Source organism: Anolis carolinensis, chromosome 1, assembly GCF_035594765.1.
Source record: "Anolis carolinensis isolate JA03-04 chromosome 1, rAnoCar3.1.pri, whole genome shotgun sequence".
NCBI classification, from domain to species: Eukaryota; Metazoa; Chordata; class Lepidosauria; order Squamata; family Dactyloidae; genus Anolis; species Anolis carolinensis.
In genome coordinates, this window is record NC_085841.1 from 328,991,016 (window position 1) to 329,010,867 (window position 19,852).

A 19,852-nucleotide genomic window follows, 5' to 3' on the forward strand; every position below is an offset into this window, starting at 1 on the left:
ATATTCCATCTCCTTCTTCAAAAAAGAAAAAGAATTAAAATAAATGTTACTTCTCTAAACTAATGGAGGGGGGAAGACAGAAAAGGACCATACTGGTCGAAATCTCTATGTCTTGTACTAGAATACACAAGAGTCTAGTAATGTTTCTTCCTTTTCTAGAAAATTGTGGAAACAACAGGAGCAGCTGCACTAAACTACACCTGAAAACTGTTTCTGTGTTGTTTTTGCCATAAATACACAACTTGCTCCTAGGGTGACCAACAGTATGGAATAAATGCAGTTTGGTTCCACTTTAAAAGTCATGGCTCAATGCTACAGAATTCTGGTATTCCATAGCATTGTGTCATGACTTTTCAAGTGAGCTCAGCCTGCTGAGGCATCGACAGAGGGCCAAGTACTTTGTAAAACTACAACTCCCATGATTCCATTGCATTGACAGTTAACATGGTGTCAAACTGGAGCATTTCTGCAATGTAGACGTACCTCTAGAGAGCTCTACTTTTCCTTTACCCCTTGCTAGCTCTTCCTATTTTATTTTGGGTCTTTGTATAGGTTCTGAAAAGTATAGTAAGACTGGGTCACTGTGAGTTTTCCGGGCTGTATGGCCATGTTCCAGAAGCATTCTCTCCTGATGTTTTGCTCACATCTATGGCAGGCATCCTCTGAGATTGTGAGGTTTGTTGGAAACTAAGCAAGTGAGGTCTATATATCTGTGGAAGGTCCACAGGGTGGGAGAAAAATACTTCTGTTGGAGGCCAGTGTGAATGTTGCAATTGATCGCCTTGATTAGCATTGAAAAGCCTTGCAGCTTCAAAGCCTGGCTGATTACTGCCTGGGGGAATCATTTGTTTGGAGGTGTTAGTTGGCCCTGATTGTTTTATGTCTGGAATTCCCATTTTCAGAGTGTTGTTCTTTATTAACTGTCCTGATTTTAGAGTTTTTTAAAATATATATATATATTGGTAGCCAGATTTTGTTCATTTTCATGGTTTCCTCCTTTCTGTTGAAATTGTCCACATGCTTGTGGATTTCAATGGCTTTGCTGTGTAGTCTGACATGGTGATTGTTAGAGTGGTCCATCATTTCTGTGTTCTCAAGTAAGTAAGACGCTTTAACCACTGTGTAGTAAGACTCCTTAACCACTGTATGTAAGGCGCTTGTCTCTTTAAGAAGCCCTGTGGCAAAGAGAGCCTTAGGACAACAGCCTTGATCACTCCAACTTTGGAAGTGACCTCTTGAATCTGCAGCCCTTTCATCTTGGGATCCCAGAGCACTTGGGGATGGACTATTTCCTGGTAGGGGGCAGGGGAGGGGCCCAGACCCTTTCACACACCAGCCAGCCACTCCAATTGGTTCACTCCAGATTTGAAACCAGTTCCAGTCTGAATGTGGGACATCCAGCTGAGAAAGTGGAGCCCCCTCCACTTCCTGCTCCAGGATTTAAATGTCCAGCAAGCAGTCTTGCAAGGAGAGACCAAAGAAGAGCAGGCCACTGTTTAGGACTAGCACCAACAATTAAAAGGTGAGTTTGGAGGAACTTCCAAAGCCTACAAGCCGGTTTGGTGAGGGAATGTGGATTCCCAGGTTTAGCCCCTGCCCCCTCCCTTAGGCTGGACTGGATCCAAGGTAATCCACGTTACAGGCTGGAAAACCTTCGCAGGAACGGGGTTAGGTAACGAAGGTTGCAATGCCACCCACACTTTTCCTCCAATGAAGCGTTTTATTGCTCCTAGGAGTAGTTAGTTACTGCAGATTTAAGGTCAAGTCTATTGCGCTGATCATTCAGACTCCTGGCTTTGGAAGAATTACGGGTTGAATAGTTACAAGCCTTAACCCAAACGTTTCCTTCCTGTATGGGTGCTACAAATATTCATGTTTGCCCTCTTTTGTTTCCGATTTCCCTCCACTTGCATCTTTGTTTCCATGAGAGTTTCCTGAGCAATTGGATGGGACTTCTGGTTGCCCTCTTGCGCCTATTTCGCAGGCTCTTGTCTCCTGAATTTCGCTGCGACTCTTCCCCAATTGGTTTTAGACTTTGAATGAAAACTTTAGATGCCGGGCTTCTGGTGTTAAAATCTTAGGATTGTCCTCATTCCGCCAAATTCTTAGCAAACATTGAGCCAGCCACGTGTTTTTGGGTGGAAACAAGTCTTCCCGAAACTCATTCTTTCTGCGCCTCCCACTCCGCCTTTTGCAAATTCCTCTTTGGAGTTTCCTCCTTACTGTAAATCCCAAGGAAAAGGGTTACACCACTGCAGGGGACGCCTAATATTAGGGCAATGTAATGAAGTTGGGCTGTTCAAGTTCCTGGCCTCCCAGAAAACCATTGATTTGGAGCCATTCACTTCCAAGACTCAACCTGGCTTTGACCCCTTCTACACTGCCATATAAAATGGAGATTATCTGCTTTGAACCGGATTATATGGCAATGTAGACTCCTATAATCCGGTTTTAAGAAAATAATTTGGATTATCTGCATTGATAATCTGGATGATATGGCTGTGTAGAAGGGGTTTTTGGTGTTTGCTGGAGGTGAGACTGCTAACATGCGTGTTCACCTTATTTATTGTCCAGGCCAGGCATGGGCAAACCTTGGCCCTCCAGGTGTTTTGGACTTCAACTCCAGGTGAAGCGGCTGAGGGGGAAAAGGAAGGGGCCTGAGGCCAGGAATGGTGGGAGTTGAAGTCCAAAACATCTGGAGGGCCAAGGTTTACCCAAACCTGATCCAGGCCATCTACTTGTCCTCAGGCAGCTCTTGAGACAATCTTTGCTGATTTTTGACACTGGACTTTGCAGTGTTTGGTTCATGCATTTGATTTCATGTATGATAATAGTGTCAGTGTTGGACCAGAGGTGCATTTACCCTCAATTTAATTTAGTTTGACACCACTTTAGCTGCCATGGTTCTGGAAATGTACTTTGGTGAGGCACTTTTTGGAACATACAGCTAAATATATTGTTAAACTACAATTTCTGTGACTCCACGGCATTGAGCCATGACAGTTAAAGTAATGTCAAAACTGCATTGAATCTACAGTATGAATGCACCCCAGGACCAGGGTTCAAATCTCTACTCTGCCATGGAAATCTATTGGGTGACCTTGGGCCAGTGACTTCCCTGTCTCAAAGGAAGGCAAAAGCAAACCCTCTCTAAAAATGAGTTGCTTTTGAGTTTTCTGGACTGTAGGGCCATATTCCAGAAGCATTCTCTCCTGACGTTTCTTTTGCCCACTTCTATGGCAGGCATCCTCAGAGGTTGGGAGGTTTGTTGGAAACTAAGCATGTGAGGTTTATATATCTGTGAAATCACAGATATATCTGGCTAACAGTATTAAAAAAAATTTTCAACTCTTTTGAGTGAATAGTCCTGCCAGATACCCAACTTGTTTACAATTTCTCATTGCACTTTACCACTGCTCCTCATCCTTATAGGTTGTCAGTGTTTTAATGAGACTGTCCCTCCTCCCTTTCCTTGACCATTTTTACACTACTACAAGCCCTACTCAGAGTCCTGCAGAATTTCACCCTTTGCACACACAGTATTTTATGCCCAGGTTTTAAAGTAACTGATGTGTTTTATGCTCCTTTATAGTTTTTTTCTTATACTGTTTTAATTCATGTATTGTGTTTTAACCTGTGTTTATGCTGGGCTTGTCCCCATGTGAGCCTCCCCGAGTCCCTTCAGGGAGATGGAGGCGGGATATAAAAATAAAATTATTATTATTATTATTATTATAAAAAAATCAGGACAGTAAATAAAGAACAAAACTCTGAAAACTGGGGAATTCCAGACATGAAACAATCAGGGCCAGTTAACACCTCTCAACAAAGGATTCCCCCATGCAGGAATCAGCCAGGCTTGAAGCTATAAGGCTTTTAAGTGCTAATCAAGATGATTAATTGCAACATTTGCACTTTTTTCTAAGAGACAAGACTTCTTTCTCCCACCTTGGACCTTCCACAGATATATAAACCTCACTTGCTTAGTTTCCAACAAACCTCATAACCTCTGAGAGTGCCTGTCATAGATGTGGGCAAAATGTCAGAAGAGAATGTTTCTGGAACATGGCCATACAGCTTGGAAAATTCACAGCAACCCAGTGATTCTGGTCATGAAAGCCTTCTACAACACCTCTCTGAAAAATCCTAATAGGGCTGCCTGATGTCTGAAATAATCTGAAAGCACACAACAACAGTACTTTTGGCCTTCTTCCAAACCCTGCAGCACACATAGTTATTAAAATATTATACATAAAAATGTCCATAGCTTATGTGTTTTAAATATATAGGAAACTTTTAATGAATTCCATATGAAGACTTGGGTGCCACCTCCAAGATTATGTATGTATATGCAAATGCAGGTATTCCTAACCTGAAAACCAAAACTTTTCTGGCCCCAAGCATTTCAGATAAGGGATACTCAACTTGTAAAGTTCGTATTCAACTGTCTGGGATAGAATAAATTGATATTCTTAAGAATGAGGAATTCTTATCAAAGTATTTGGTTTATTGGAGCATTAGGATTTGTTGTTTTGAGCTTATTTTATTTCTTGTGTAAACTGAACAACTGGTTTCCATACTTATGAGGAGTGTATTCTGGCATCTCTTACAGCTGTTAACAGATTTAACATAGCTATTCTGTGTTCAGATCCACAAGCAATATCTAATGTTTTCAGGAATCCTGGAACCTGGTAAAATGTAAGCCACTTTATCCTTTCCTTTTTATTGGCTAGGTACAGAGTTCAGATTCAGACTGACTCAAAAGATGCTTCCATCATTAACTATTAATAATAATCATATTTAGGGAATGTCTTAACTTCATCCTATAATTAATTCAGTGCCTATAATTTCCAATAAAATACTTCCTACAAATGTGTGGTGGTTACAGAAAGCTCTGCTTCTCCTTGGTGTTTATGTTGGACTAAGAATATCAAGCAACAGTTGCAAATTTATTTTTAAAGCATATCAAATTATCCAACACAGCTCTTAAACTAATAGTTTGTATCATAAGCTTTCAATTTCCTTTAAGCTACCACAAGATTGCTGTGCTTTGCAGCTGACTAAGAAGCTATCTTTATGGAAATTACTCAAAAGAAAAATAAGATTAAGGTCATTGTGTTAAGTACTCAACAAGCCGCTCAGTCCTTCAGACATTATGGTTTTATAGCATAGTTGTCTGCAGTCGAGTAAATGTTTGTTCTCTGTATAATACTTGATTGGTGAACACAAGTCAAGCAGTATTTTTTTTAATTTAGGAAGAGGATTCATTCCTTTAGTAGACATACTTATTCCAGGGTTCTTTTAATTTGTGTATAATAGTTTATGTGTGAATTAACAAACTAGTGATTTAGCCAGCAGCATTCTTTGAGAATGACAGGTGGTTTGAATTACAAAAGGCGGAGAGATTGACCTTCCTCTTCCTAAATGACACCTTGGCTGAATTGTTAAGGCTAAACTATACACATTTGAGTCCTATTTTTTCCTGAAAGAGAGAAAAGTTTCTTGGTACTTGAAGTACCATTCATGCTGAAAGGGGTCTGATAAATGGATCTTATGTTCCGCTATTGGGAGGTATGAGCATGCTTTGTGTGTCTAGTTGTTTTGTTGCTTATTTATTTATTGTGTCAGAAGCGAATTGAGGATATAGTTATAATGTATTTAAAAACACAAAGTTAAAAACTTGGCATTATACTAAATTTCCTTTGACCAGAAGCTGGCTACTTAGTGTCACTGTGAGAAGGTCCTCCATTGTGCATGTGACAGGGCTCAGCTTTCACTGTAGTAAGTGGTCTGTTGTTTGCTCTTCTCCACTTCGTAGCCCCATTTCCTAAGATTGGCTCTGCATCTTTTGTTGCTGTTATTCAACAGTTGGCACCATAAGTATTTCAGATTTTCCCCCTGGATTTTGGAATACCTATATTGGCATTAATGTAAATGATAAGATATGGACACACAGTATTTCTAAAATAACTTTGTACATAAAATCCTGTTTGTGTACATTGAACCTTCAAAAACAAAGATGTTCCTATCTCAGCTACCCACGTGGACACTTTTGGAGGATTTTGCATAAGGGATACTCAACTTGTATTTCTTTTCTTTTTAGCAACATGGATTGAAAAGTACAGTATGGTGGATCCTCGTGCCTAACTCAGCCCCATCCCACTACCGAGTTTCAGGTCTTTTCTGATTATTATTGTTGAGTATTCCCAGAGTAAAACCAGGCCCATTTAGGAAGTTGTCCTGGTTGGGGAAGAGATTTTTTCATGTCAGGAGCAACTGAAGAAATTGCAAGTCGCTTTTGGTGTGAGAATTGGCTGTCTGCAAAGACGTTGTTCGGGATGCCCAGATGTTTTGATGTTTTTACCATCCTTGTGGGAGGCTTCTTTCATGTCCCGGCATGGAGCTGGAGTTGATAGAAGGAACTCATCCATGCTCTCCCTAGTTTGGATTCAAACCGGCAAACCTCAGGTCAGCAGTTCTGCCGGCACAAGGGTTTAACTCACTGCGCCGAGATGCTACCCAAGAACAGGATCCAATCCATGACAACCAACTGTCTATAGAATTTAGGTGTGGGTTTATAATATAATACTATCACTTTATTCTTTGTTTAGAAGGTGTACTCTCAAGTTCTCCCCCAGACTTTTGTGATGCCAACTGCACTAATCTTGATGTATTTATTAACATTTGCTTTAGACTATTTTATAATTCATAGTGCATTTCTCACTCACTAAAGGCCAGTCACGTTTTTCTACTCATCAACCAGAAGATGTCTCTGAAGAGTCTTGCATTAACAAAACAGGCCAAGTGCAGCCTATTCAGGGCTGTGCACCATTGCCAAGGCCAGATAGCAAAAACTGCTGTATTTAGAAAAATACATCTGCGTAATGTTAGCTGTGTCTTTCAGCATTTTTAGATTTGTCTAGAGATTTGTCTAGAGCTTTTTTTAAAAAAGTATTCATAATAGCAATTTCTAACTCTATGACCCAATTTTGATGGTGGATAGTGTTAGAATTTTAGCCAGTTGGCAGCCATGGGCCCCATCTACACTGAACATATAATGCAGTTTGAAGCTAGCTTCAATCTGCATTGGTTAGGCAATGGAAGAAATCCCTCAATGCACACCAATCCTCTGTGGTTTGTGTAATTACCATTTGGGCTTCAAACTGGTTCCAAGATTCCTATATAATCATCTGCATAGCAAAACAACTTTCTTCAGTATTGAAACTGACTTAAGTGGTTTGTGTAGATGTGCCTCTTGAGAAACAGAAGAAAAATATCATTATCATTGGGGAGGTTTTCAGAAGTGCATAAATGGTTGAAGAAATCTCGAATCACTGGACTGAACGTTATCAGTTGCCATAAGGTGAAGGATATGTCTTAAGGAAAGGAAATAGTATATGTGTTGGAGGCTGCCCTGCTTGGAGGGAATATTGGGCTGAAACCCTGAATAGAAACACTTTTAGCAGGGGATGGGAAAGGGCAATATTTGTTGCTGATTCTACTTCTAAACAGCTTCATTGAATTATATTAGTGATATATTTTTGATGTATTGGTTTCAGTTGCTATTGGTTCTCAAACTCAAATCCTGTAAAAGGTAAAGGTTTTCCCTTGACATTAAGTTAGTCGTGTCCAACTCTGGGGGTTGGTGCTCATCTCAATTTCTAAGCCAAAGAGCCAGCGTTGTCCGTAGATGCCCCCAAGGGCATGTTGCTGGCGTGACTGCATGGAGCATTGTTACCTTCTCACCAAAGCGATACCGATTGATTTACTCACATTTGCATGTTTTCAAACTGCTAGGTTGGCAGAAGCTAAGGCTAACAGCGGGAGCTCACCCCATTCTCTGGATTTGAACCACTGACCTTTTGGTTAGCAAGTTCAGCACCTCAGAGTTTTAACGTGCTGTGCCACCAGGGTTTTTAATTTCCACAAGCCTTTGCTAGCTTGGCCAGTGGTCAAGGATTTTGGGATCAGAAGTCCAAAATGCCTTGAGGACCAGGGTTAGAACCACAGAGTAAATTTCATACACACAGCTCTCAGTTATCCAGAACTCAAGCAATGGGAACTCTGAAGCAACCAGAAAAATATCGAAGAAATAATACTTTAAATAAAAACGAAACCAATTTTTAGTGGAAATGTTTAGCTTTTAATTACTTGATTTCAACATTAATTTCAAGTCAATACAAAATTTTAATATACCAGCATGGGGTATAGTATTAGGCCTATTTATAATAGTAACTCTCAAACTACCAGAACTAAATTTATTTGGCACCTACCTATTCCCATAGGTGCCAGTTAACTGAGAGTTTACTGTATATACAGTATCTATTTTAGCAATGCTTTCTTTAATCTGAAATAATGCCTATATATAAGGCAGTGGTTCTCATCCTGTTCAGGGACTTCCAAGTGTCCCATTCTTGGTTTGTTCTTGGAGGAAGACCCTTGTGAGGGGCCTTCCAGTTGGAATTGCCTGATTTTGCTGCCGACAGGGATATTCTTGCTGTTGCTGAAGGCACATTAAGAGGAGTGGTGGTTCTCATGAAACTTCCTTGATTTAAGTCTACTGGGATGAGGCTGATAGCCATACAGTAGGTGGCTTTCACAGTGTTCAATCTTATTTCTCTTACAACTGGCAGTAACTTCCTGTTGCACATTAGATGTTGAAGAAGAACTCTGTATACACCATGTACTGGCAAAAAGACCTCCTCCCTCAAAAGGGAAAATCAAACTTGCACTTTTCCCTAGAAGCTAAAACAACTACACTGAGGCTATTGCACTTTGGGCTTATCATGAGACAGCTCAACTCATTAGAAAGATCAATGGTAGTAGGTAAAAAGAAAGATTGCATTACAGGTGGATAAAGTCCATCGTATTGATACCACGATGTCCTGGAGTTTTCACATTTGTAGGGTTACCAAAAGGTTGAAGCCAGCTTTATAGTGTTAACAATAAAAACATGAATAAGCTCATATGTATTGATTTTATTTCCTAATCTGTAAAATGGAAGTACTACCTTTCTGAATTCAGTAAGAAAGGGAAGTTTTAATGAAATTTTAAATTATTCTTAAAATTAATAATTATAGGTGTTAGGAAGTACTAGACAAATCAGACTATGTTGAAAAATGTTTTGTCAGTTCCTCTGAAATATAGCCTACAGCAGTTGGTGTCCCATCCAAGTATTAACCAGATCTGATCCTGCTTAGCTTCCAAGATCAGCTAGGAATCTGATGCCTTTTGGAGAGCTATTCCATTTCCATCCTCTTATTTTTAGATCAATGATTCTAGAATTACCACCTTTCAGATCTTTTGTACTTCAGCTCCTAGAATTCTTTAACCATCAGTCAGACTGGCTGTGTCACATTTCTGCTTTCCAAGTTCTCAAAATGTTAAAGCTTATATTTAATAGCAAAAGTGTGAGCTACTATCTTATCTACTTGGGGAGTTAAAATAAGTACTGTAGTATAATCCAGAACAGATTACAAATGTGAGATTATCAGATATTGGTATGCTTAACAAGGAGGGAATGACTGGCCCATAAATTAGATATAACACATAGACAAGGGTTGTAACCCTGTGTCCAATTAAATATGTTTACATCCATTATTTTTAATGGGATTATTGTTGAAATATTCTTATTTAAGAATAAGTTCTAATGAGTTTCAGTCGAGCAGACTTTTAAATAAAATTGACATAATTGTACTGATGAACTTTACATGGTCAGAGAATTTTAGGAGATGAAGTGACTGATTTTCAGAAAATCAAGCATACAGGCATCTTAGTCCATGTTTGGTTGCAGGTATTGTTTTGAGTCTGCTTTGATAGAGCGGCTGAATAGTGTCATGTTATTAAGGGTGTGTAAGCAAGGTCTGAGTTAAGCTAAACTTGTAACGTTTTCATTTTCATTGAATTCTCTGTATTTCAGGATGATCCAGCGACACCAGCTAGTGCAGTGTGTGCTTCAGGAGTTACAGGATGCTACTGAATGCTTTGGGCTAGATGGACTAACCAGTGCGGCCTTGGAGGCTGAGAGAACCTTGTCCTCTTTCTCCTTACCTAACTACTGTGGAAGACAGGTTGAGCAAGAGCTAGAAATTGACCGGGTTGCTAAAAGTCTGTATCCAGAAGATGCCCCTCGCCGTATGTTGCCTTTGATTTGCAAAGGTGAAGGGAATCACCTGTTTGAGGCTGCCAGCATGCTTTTGTGGGGAAATACCAGTCTAAGTTTGGAGTTGCAAGTACGCACAGCAGTGGAAATGTTACTTCACAAGCAATACTACTTAAAAGGCATGATTGACTCTAAAGTGATGCTCCAGGCTGCTCGCTATTCGCTTTGCACTGAGGAATCACCTGAGATGACTAACTTACCCTTGGCTGTCCTGGAGGCTATTTTTGATGCTGACATCAAAGCCACCTGCTTCCCTGGGACCTATGCTAATATGTGGCATGTCTATGCCCTCGCTTCTGTGGTGAAGTGTAACATCTATTCCATCTACCCAATGAGCAATCTCAAGATTCGACCATACTTCAACCGATTGATCCGACCCAGAACATGTAGCATGCAAGTCTCCACACTTCACATCATGTGGTCAGGGCAACAGCTCTCCAGTCAGGTTTTCAAGGCTCAGTGTTTCGTGCCTATTGTGGGGCTGGAAGAAATAGAAGAACTGGAGCCTAACAATCCTCCTCCTGAACCTCAAGTGCAGCCAGTGAAGACGCTGGAGTTGTTAAACAAGGATCCTCAGGTGACTTATTCTGACCTACGTGAAAGATACAGCATTACCAAAAGTACTTTCTATCGGTGGAAGCGCCAGTCCCGAGAGCACAGACAGAAAGCAGCTGCCAGGTTTGCAGCCAAACACTTCTTGCAATCCTGCTTTCAGGAGGGAAATATAGTCCCACTTCAGCATTTCCGGAAAATGTTTCCAGAAATCTCTCGCTCCACTTACTATGCCTGGAAGCATGAAATGCAAAGCATGCTGAATGGTAATGCTTCTTCTCCTGCTGAAGGTGTAGTGTCAAAGGATCCCCAGGTGTACAAACCAGAGAAGGTCTGTGCTGGCACAGATGGCAATATTACAAAACCTGGTGGAAGCCTGGTATCTGTAGGCCCTCTCCTGAATCAAAATGGGACCTCCATGCAAGGAGCCAAGTCTTACTTAGAAAATTCAATTTCCATGAATACTCTTGTACCCTACAGGAGCTTCAAGCGGAGTTTTCCGGGCATCTCCAGATCTACCTACTATAACTGGAGGAGAAAAGCCATGAAGAACCCAAATATCAAGCCTCCTCAACCTCTTTGTGTTAGTCAGATACCTCTTATGAAAAAGAAGCCACACCTGCCACTTAAACCAGGAAATTCTCCTGTTGGGAAGATGGTTAATGGATATCACCCAGAGCCTGAAATTCAAGTTCAAATCAAGCCATCTCTGTACAGCTGGCAAAAGCAACTTCGTGACTTAGCCAAAAAACATGTCTGCCAATGGAAAATGCCCTTCTGCAAGTTCCGCCTTCGCCATCCAGGTGTCTCTTCTACAGCCTATTGGTTCTGGAGAAAGAAAATCAGCAGCCCGACCAAAAAGCATTCCCTTTTACCAAATGGGGCCTCCAAAAACTTTGAACAGGCTACTGCTGAGACCCGTGAGAAGACACAGTTTGAATTCCATTCACCACAGCAAAAGGAAACTGTACCAGCTCCAGTGGATAAGCAAATGGCTCAACCCCATAGTGCGATGAAACCAGGTTATCAAATGGCGCAGCAAGTCAGCAATGATGACATGTTTGTGATGGATGTGATTGCCACAGCTCAGTTCAAGGCCCAGGCCAAGCTGTTTCTCCAGCAACGCTTTGAGTCAAAAACCTTCCCAACTTACAAGGAGTTCAGAGCCCGCTTCCCCCTAACGGCACGCTCTACTTACTATATGTGGAAACGTGCACTGCATGATGGATTGACTCTCGTGGATTCCTAGAGGCCCAGAAAGTGCTGTCATCTTACCACTATGATATGCAACCTCTGCAAGCATTTTTTAGTTTTGTTGTATTTCTTTCCTTGTTTCTAAACTTGGACTCTGACTGTGCAAAGCCTCAGCCATTAGATGTGTGAAAAAAGGTGGAAAGGACTTTAAGCAAAAGACATTGTTTTTGTACTGGGCCACATTTAGTTTCCCCACTTTTTCTTTTTCTTTTTTTTTAGTGAATAGGCCAGTAAACTATTGGTGGTGGTAAAGCAAAAGAGAAACTCTTACGTTTCTCTGGGGTTCACTACATTTCTTTGACTTTGAAATATGTCATTATTTTTCATATGTAATTGTGATCCATGGTCCTTTGGGTTTTAGGTCCATATGTTTACCCTGTTCTCTAGATAAATTGCTGGCTTCACCAGTTCCGCTGCACATAATGTGTGTTACAGTGTTGCTATCCAATCTACATGTATATATATACATGAGTGCAAGCAAAAAACCATTACGTCCTCAGTAATTGAAGTTATACTGTCTAAGTGTAGTAATAAGGTAAATGTGTAGAGTTAGGTTTCGGTTTTGAGATTGTGAACAGACTAGTTTTGGGGGAAAGAGATACAGAGCTGCTTTACTGTCACTTTCAGAAAGTACTGAAGGACCTGTGCATTATTATTGATATGATGGGCAATGTAGTCTTGTGACCAGCTTGAGTTGGGTATTTTCCTTTTTATTTGCAGTATACCAGGCATGGGCAAATTTCGGGGCTCCAAGTGTTTTGGACTTCAACTTCCTAACAGCTGGCTGTTAGGAATTGTGGGAGTTAAAGTCCAAAACACCCGAAGAGCCAAAGTTTGCCCAGGCTTGCTTTAGATTCTGGTTGAGACTTAATGGAGATAACAGCTGGGACAACTCAGTTTGGAAGATATCTCTGGCACATTCCAGTCTTTGGCTTGTGCCAACCTTTTATCTTCCTGTTACATTGTTTTTTAGATTACTTTTCCTATAATTCTTAGCAAGATGACCATGCATGCTATCAGCTGTAGTCTTAACAAATCTAGATGGCGGAAGGCTGATATAGATTAATAGGGACGGCCTTGATGTGAATTCATACTCATTTACTGTGGGAAACATCAATGTAATGTTATTGTGATTACAATACCCAGATAAAGGTTGCACATCCCAGAAATGAGTGCCCCCTTTTTTAACCTTTTCAGTTCTTCTGTGTTGAGCACTCTCTCATGGCGACGTGAGCCACATACAAAGTTCCTGTCAATGGTCCCTTGAGATTATTCACATCTGAACATACCTTTGCTGGCAACACCACACATACTCCATGTAGAATGTTTGTTGTGTGTTTCTTTAAGTAGCTGTGTATTTGTATACATGTGTACCTAATCCCTCTGTAGCTCTTTATATTCCGGTATGGTGACTGCTTGAGGAGGTCAGGGAAAACTGACCGAAAATCTGAGAATGCTTTAACATATTCATTTGGCATATAAGGTTCCACTCTAGATACTCAACATTAATAAGTGCCTGTTCACGAAAGAGACATAATTGGTTTGAGTTTCCTTCAGAGTGAGTTACTATCTATAAGAGAGTTTCTAGTTATTGATTTTTTTTTAAGTCGATAGCAACCGAGAGTATTTTCAAGCAGAACTTGTTCAGACCCAGCAGGTGGCACTCTTGTAATGCGGAATTCGAAGATGGTTGTCACTGACTTTTAAGTATGTTGTTTTCAATCTCCATAATTCTCCTCCTGTCTGTCTCCTCATCTCAGGTAATATATTTGATAAGAGAATGGTGCTTTGTGTCCTCAGGCCATTTCCAGGTGGCAACGTCTATTTTGAAAGGAAATGCTCTTAAGTATACTTCATTCTCTACAATCCATTAGTCCTTCTTACTTCATATCATCAATGGAGAATAGTGCCACAGAGGTCCACTGTATTGCATGCAACCCACATAGATGGCTTCTCATAATAAGCCCCGCAATTCGGCTAATGGAAAATGAGATGTGTGTTTCTCTAACATGTCATCTATGCACATTGTTATATACTAGGGTTCACAGCTAAGGAGTGTGGGCAGAGAAATCAAAAAGAATTTCCAGAGTGGCCTGCCTTCATTCCTGATCTGTCGCCCGTGTTGCTCTCTGCTAGTTTTTCTAAACTTTGTGATGGTGACAGATAATCAAAAGGGGTTGGACATCAAAAGGTCACACAAGGGGAATTAAAGATAGCTTGTCAGCCTTGGTTGGATTGGAGTCAACAAAATAGGAGTGTTCAGAGCCTTTTCTACTGTGTTTACACAACCTATTTTTTTTGCACCAAGAAAAAAACATGCAGCTGAAGCAAAGTTTCCTGTGTTGGGCTTTACTTGCAGGTAAGTCTGCCTTATATTGTAGCTCAGTTCTATGATCTCCTGAAATTATTCTGTTTCTCAGGAAAAAGGAAAACACGTGAACATAAGTTGCACATTTTAATTATTTCATGGCTTACCCTCTAGCTGGGTATCAGAAAGAGACAACAGTATTTGAAATCCAGTCTGACCACTAGATATCTGTCACAACTCCCCGGTAGCTTCTGCAATTTCACTGGGCATTGGCCAGCCACTTTCAATAACATCTTGGAACTCATCAGTCCTTATTTACTTCTTACTTGGCACAAAAATCCATTCTCTCAATTATTCTTGCTCAAATATTTCCATAGTTTGGGGTGCATTCATGCAAATCTGGAATATATAGCAGCTCTGTTTAAATGGTAGTAGGGACAAGGTTTTGACTGGCAGTCCCTTGATAGCTGTCAAACTCTGTGTGTGTTCAAGGTACAGTACAATTATTCCCAAGCCTCAGGTTCCATCTGCTGCAGCTTGAGTTTAGAAACATAATGCTGTGGGTTTTCTAAAGGAGTGCTCACTTTAAAGACGGGTAGGATTGATCTAAGACATGCAGGTGAAGAAAAATTGTATCTCTTTCCTTTCTATGCATAAAAGCCAACTGGACTTCAGCTGATGAATCTTCAGCTCTAGTGATGGGCAATATCTTCCACTGCACTTTCAGAAGCAGGCCAATTTATGAGGCACAGGCAGATTGTGTGGCACACAGCTCTCAGATTCAGTACTTTGATTTTGCCTCCTAGCATTTGCATCCAGAGATGACCACTGGGCTGCCTAATAATAGTCTTGAGGCTGGGTACTGACTTCTACATTCACATGCATTGCACATATACAACAAAGAAAAATATTTTCACGAAACATTATCTGGTTGTTTTATTAAAGTGATTTTTTTCCGGGAAGGGAGGTGAAGTTTGCAGTTAATTCCTTACCCTGTAGTTATTTTTTGGATGTGTTGCAATATTAATTTGAATTGTATAGGATATGAAAGTTAGGAAAGGCACTGGCACTGTAAGGAAAACCAGAATTTGGCAGTTCCTAATTTTGTGCAGCTTTGTTGCATCTAGTCTAACTTTATTTGACTTTCTAATGTCTCCAATTGCTGTTTCTTTTACTTGACTATGTTCCTAATACTTACTGCTGGGGTATTGTCATACTGCTGGAAGAAAACTGTGCTATTTCAGGCAGGGGAAGAAAGAACAGAAGGATTTTTGTGTGTGCGTGCTAAATGACAGGATTTGTATTTGTCTGTCTCCATAATAATCAACTCTGTAGGGAGATTGTGGTGGGCAGGATACCTATTATAGTTAATTTGAGTGTATAGAGGTTGGGAGGATGTAAGAATGCCACAGCCTTGGAAATCTTTAATCACTCCAAGACTCCCAAGGCGACTGAAGTTGCTATTTTGAACACATTTCCTAAGGAGTAAGATGTGTCAAAGGCAGGGTGGAGGATATGCCCTTGCGTGAATATGCAAAGGACCATGCTGTAAATTCTTTATACTATTTGTTTCAAAAGTTCAAAAATTTTCATTTTTAGGAGTAATCTTTAAGAAAATACTGTATGAAAATATCACCTATTGTGGGAACAATTAAAAAAACATACAATTTGCTTATTAACAAAATGATTATTATGACAAAGATGTATAGTTACTCAAAATCTTGAAAGTAAAACCTTTTCTTAAAATTCTCCAAAGATTTCTAACTGAAGTGATAATAATAGTCTGGACACCTTGGAAGACTAGTAGAAATTCAGGACTGCTATTTGCAAAACTTCAAAGTAAAAACCTGCTTGCAAACATGGGGAAGGGTAAAAGTAATTGAAGTTAGTTGGCTTTGGATGCCTAATTGTTTTTCATGATACCCAAACAGCAGAAGCTGGCACACTAGCTCCCTCCCCTAAAGCACATGATAAAGGATCCAGGGTTTATCTTTGGCTTGTTGGGAGGGAAGTAAGTCAGAGCGACAGATTTCAGCCAGGTTTGAACATAGGTCAGCAAATATTGGAGGGTAGGGCATTAGCCTCCTAGGAGACCGTGAAGGGCTGTAGTCCCTCACATTTGCCCCCCAGAGCATTTTTTGAGCCAGGAGAGGCCTTTGGTAAATAGGAGATCATCTGGGGACAGTTCCAGTTCCCCTTTTGCTTTAAAACAGGCCTCTTCTGAATCTAAAATGGCCCACAGACAATCCAAAATGGGATAAAAATAACCCCACATCTCCTAGATGCCATTATGAGTGCAATTGAGGTAACACACAAAATAATTATGTGAAGGCTCATGCAGTCTTTCTAGCAGTAGTTTGGCTATATCTTTCTATGCCACTGTGTCCCTGGCAGATATGCCTCATTGCCTCTTCAGCACAGCAATATTGACTTGTTTTTCTTTTTCATCCCTCTGTCCAAACAGCATGAGTTCATTTTTCTAACTGCTTGTGCTGAGACTGGTTGAGTGTAGCTTGCATGTTTTCATTTCTTTTTCTTTTCTATGCAGAGAGGAGAGCAGAAGTATAACAAAGAAGTAGGAGGAGAATGCAAAATCATGGCTGGCGAGTAATTCAAGGCTTGGGATTGTGGTACAATGTGGCTGGAGTGAAAGGCTGTGTAGTAATACTCAGTAAATGGGCAGAGGTCTGGGCTCTAATGGGAAGGAGCAGCCTACCAGGCTGGGAGGAAGGTTGCTTGCTCTAGCCGCTCGGAGGCTGGCTGCTTCAAGGGAGTAATTGGAGTAATTAGCTCCCAGTGACTTCTCACAGGTGAAAATCCTTTGGGGCAGCAAGCGGGTAATTACTTCAGAATGATTATCCATGTCTGTAAACTCTGTGCCGGAGGTGCTTTAAGTTCATCTGCTTTCTGTGGCACCAGAACAGCTGCTCTAATACTTACATCTGGACTCCCAAATGAACTGGATGCTATTTCTGTATTTTATTTCAGTTGGATGCAAAGAGGGGAAAGAAAGGGTGACTTCCTTACCACCCGTATCCATATGAACCCAACCCCTTTTCAAAAGATTACTTGTTGAAGACATGCGTGCATGCACATTTAATGTGGAAGGCATGATTCATGAATCAATTTTCCTGGGGAAATGTGTCATCTCTGACCACTTTTCATGGTTTGGTGTATTTTTTTTTTGGGAAGCAGAGGTTCTAATGCATGTTTTGAAGTTATCCATATCTTTAAAAATAAAGTCATTGAGTATGTGACCCACACTTTACACAGCAGTTGTGGTACTTTAAATCAGAGTAACGTTTGTTCCAGTAATGTGCTAATATGTAAAATACGAATATAGCTTGGTGTGTCATCAAAGCCTTGTGCATATCAGAGATTGGGGCAAGAAAGTGAATGCTTAGATATATGCTGTAGGGCAATAAGGTTTAAATATTCCTTTCTGATCTTGGAAGCTAAGCAGGGTAAGCCCTGTTTGGTACTTGGCTGGAAAACTACCAATGAATACCAGGTGCTATATGGCAAACCACCTCAGAACATTTCTTGCCTAAGAAAACCCCATGAAATCCATGGGGTCATAATAAGTTGACCGGTGACTTGAAGGCACACATTGCACATAATGAAATAGAGAACATGGTGGTATGAAGTGTAGTGTCACTTATTCCCAGTGGAATAACCATTGCATTGCTTCAGTACTTGTTCATGAATAGAGATAGAAGATTGCCATTTCCTCCGCACATCTGTTCCTGACATGTGGCAAAATACTCCTTACCACTTAACAAAAGTATGCAATTGACTATGTTACCTTGAGATGAGAGAGACAGATTGACACTGAATGGTGTGGCCTTTTCTGCAGCTTGCAGCTTGATGGATCACTCTGGCTTGATCTAGCCTGTTTCAAAATATATTGTGGTTGAGAGTCAGGCATGGCCCAAATCAGGACTCCGCAAATTGTGTCTCTTCATATGCTATTGAACTGCTCCAATCAGTTCAAGCTAGCACTTGTAGAAGCATGTTTCCAGGTAGCATATATCTTAGCATGCCAGAAACATTGTGGCAAAAGGTCCTCGGAGATTTGTTGGTGTCAACCACTTACATGGCACACTAAAAATCCAGAGGTGTAATGGCTTGTTTGCTACCTATCTCCATATCCTCCTCTTCTATTCAGAGGAAGTTAGATGAAATTCCATTGAGAATAATTATTTAAAATCTTGGCTGGCAGCTAGTGTGTATGTGCAGTTTAATTTAAAAAATCTGAATCAATTTGGCAGATGTTGCATGGCTATCAAATGTATTCTGTAGTATTCCCACATATGCCCCAGAATTTCTTACCACTCTTGTCAATAATATTCTCTTACTCCTTGGCACTCATATTTGACTGATGCATTCTTCCTTTTTCCATCATGAAATTTAAAGTGCATATCTGGAGTTTTCAAGCCATATCCCATCATGGTACTAGCTAGATTTAGTTCGCTTCAGAAGATAACTTTGTCCTGTGTTTCATTCACAAAGGATCTCTGTTCCTTTACTGTAATGATTTCCTAAAAGTGCAACCTCAGAAGTAAGCTCTATTTAATTAAATGGGATTTATTTCTCAATACTGCACTGCTTAGTAATGTTGCGTTTAAAAGATCTTTTGTCGATTTGGACTTTGTCTCTTTGTTTCCAATTGATAAGGGAGGCTTGGGTAGATAGGTTTTAACAATGTTTTGTCATCATAGATGCCCTTGTTTTCAACTATCTCCTGAGATAGGGCAACATACTTCAATTTTTTTAACAAAAGGGAATGGAGACTGGTCAGGGTCACACTGTAAAACCAATGTGGAATCAGGAAAGCCATGATGGGATTTTTCCGAGGCTTCTTTCTATCAGTCTACTAAATGAAACGTATTCTCTGCTGCTGCCTGCTTCATTGTCTTTTGCACATATTTATCCTAGCTTACTGTAAGCATGGAAGAAGGGGTTGGGGTATAGTTAGGAAAATGGAGTTTTCTTGCAGGATTAGAGGGCTGCATGATAAATGGCATTATGCCTTCGGACGATATTTCATAAAAATGGCAATATCCAGCCAATTATATTACAGGTAGTCCCCAAGTTACGAACAAGATAGGTTCTGTAAAGCTTGTTCTTAAGTTTAATTTGTATGTGTCAGAACAGGTACATTTTTAAGTGTAACTCTACACACATACATATACACACATGCATGCTTTGGAAAGCATAAGGAAGGGCTCCTGTTCAGAAGATTTCACTTCACTTTCTGTCCCTGTGATAACTGGATTTTGAAAAAATTGGCTTGTTGTGGAAACAAGGATTGGTGATAAAGTTTCAGTGGAGACACCTTTCCCCCATGACAACTCCTTCAGGAGTGAATTTCCCTTCCGAGGGGTAGATTTCCCTCACTTCCTGTTGTCTCACTACTGTTCTTTATTATGAGTCTTTTGTTAACTCTGTGACTCCCTGTACTTACTTACATTCTTGGAGCTTATCCCCTCCTCCTCCTCCTCCTCCTCCTCCTCCTCCTCCTCCTCCCACTTTATCTCCCCAAAGAGTCTCAAAGTGGCTTGACATAAAAGCAT

At 40.4% G+C, this 19,852-nt stretch overlaps 1 protein-coding gene across 3 annotated transcripts; it reads left to right on the forward strand.

Annotated features, from left to right (window-relative positions):
- The first annotated feature begins 1,192 nt into the window (after positions 1–1,192).
- On the forward strand, positions 1,193–17,544 carry vrtn (vertebrae development associated). 3 transcript variants are annotated; one of them, XM_008124831.3, is made up of 2 exons: positions 1,193–1,522; positions 9,920–17,544. In XM_008124831.3, exons 1-2 carry the CDS (start codon positions 1,281–1,283, stop codon positions 11,961–11,963), a joined length of 2,286 nt encoding a protein of 761 aa, XP_008123038.1. In that variant the 5' UTR covers positions 1,193–1,280; the 3' UTR covers positions 11,964–17,544. The 3 variants fall into 3 exon arrangements, with proteins under 3 accessions (XP_008123038.1, XP_008123080.1, XP_003214498.1); XM_008124873.3 differs by lacking the exon at positions 1,193–1,522 and adding an exon at positions 4,592–4,698; XM_003214450.4 differs by lacking the exon at positions 1,193–1,522 and adding an exon at positions 5,326–5,571.
- Positions 17,545–19,852: the final 2,308 nt, after the last annotated feature.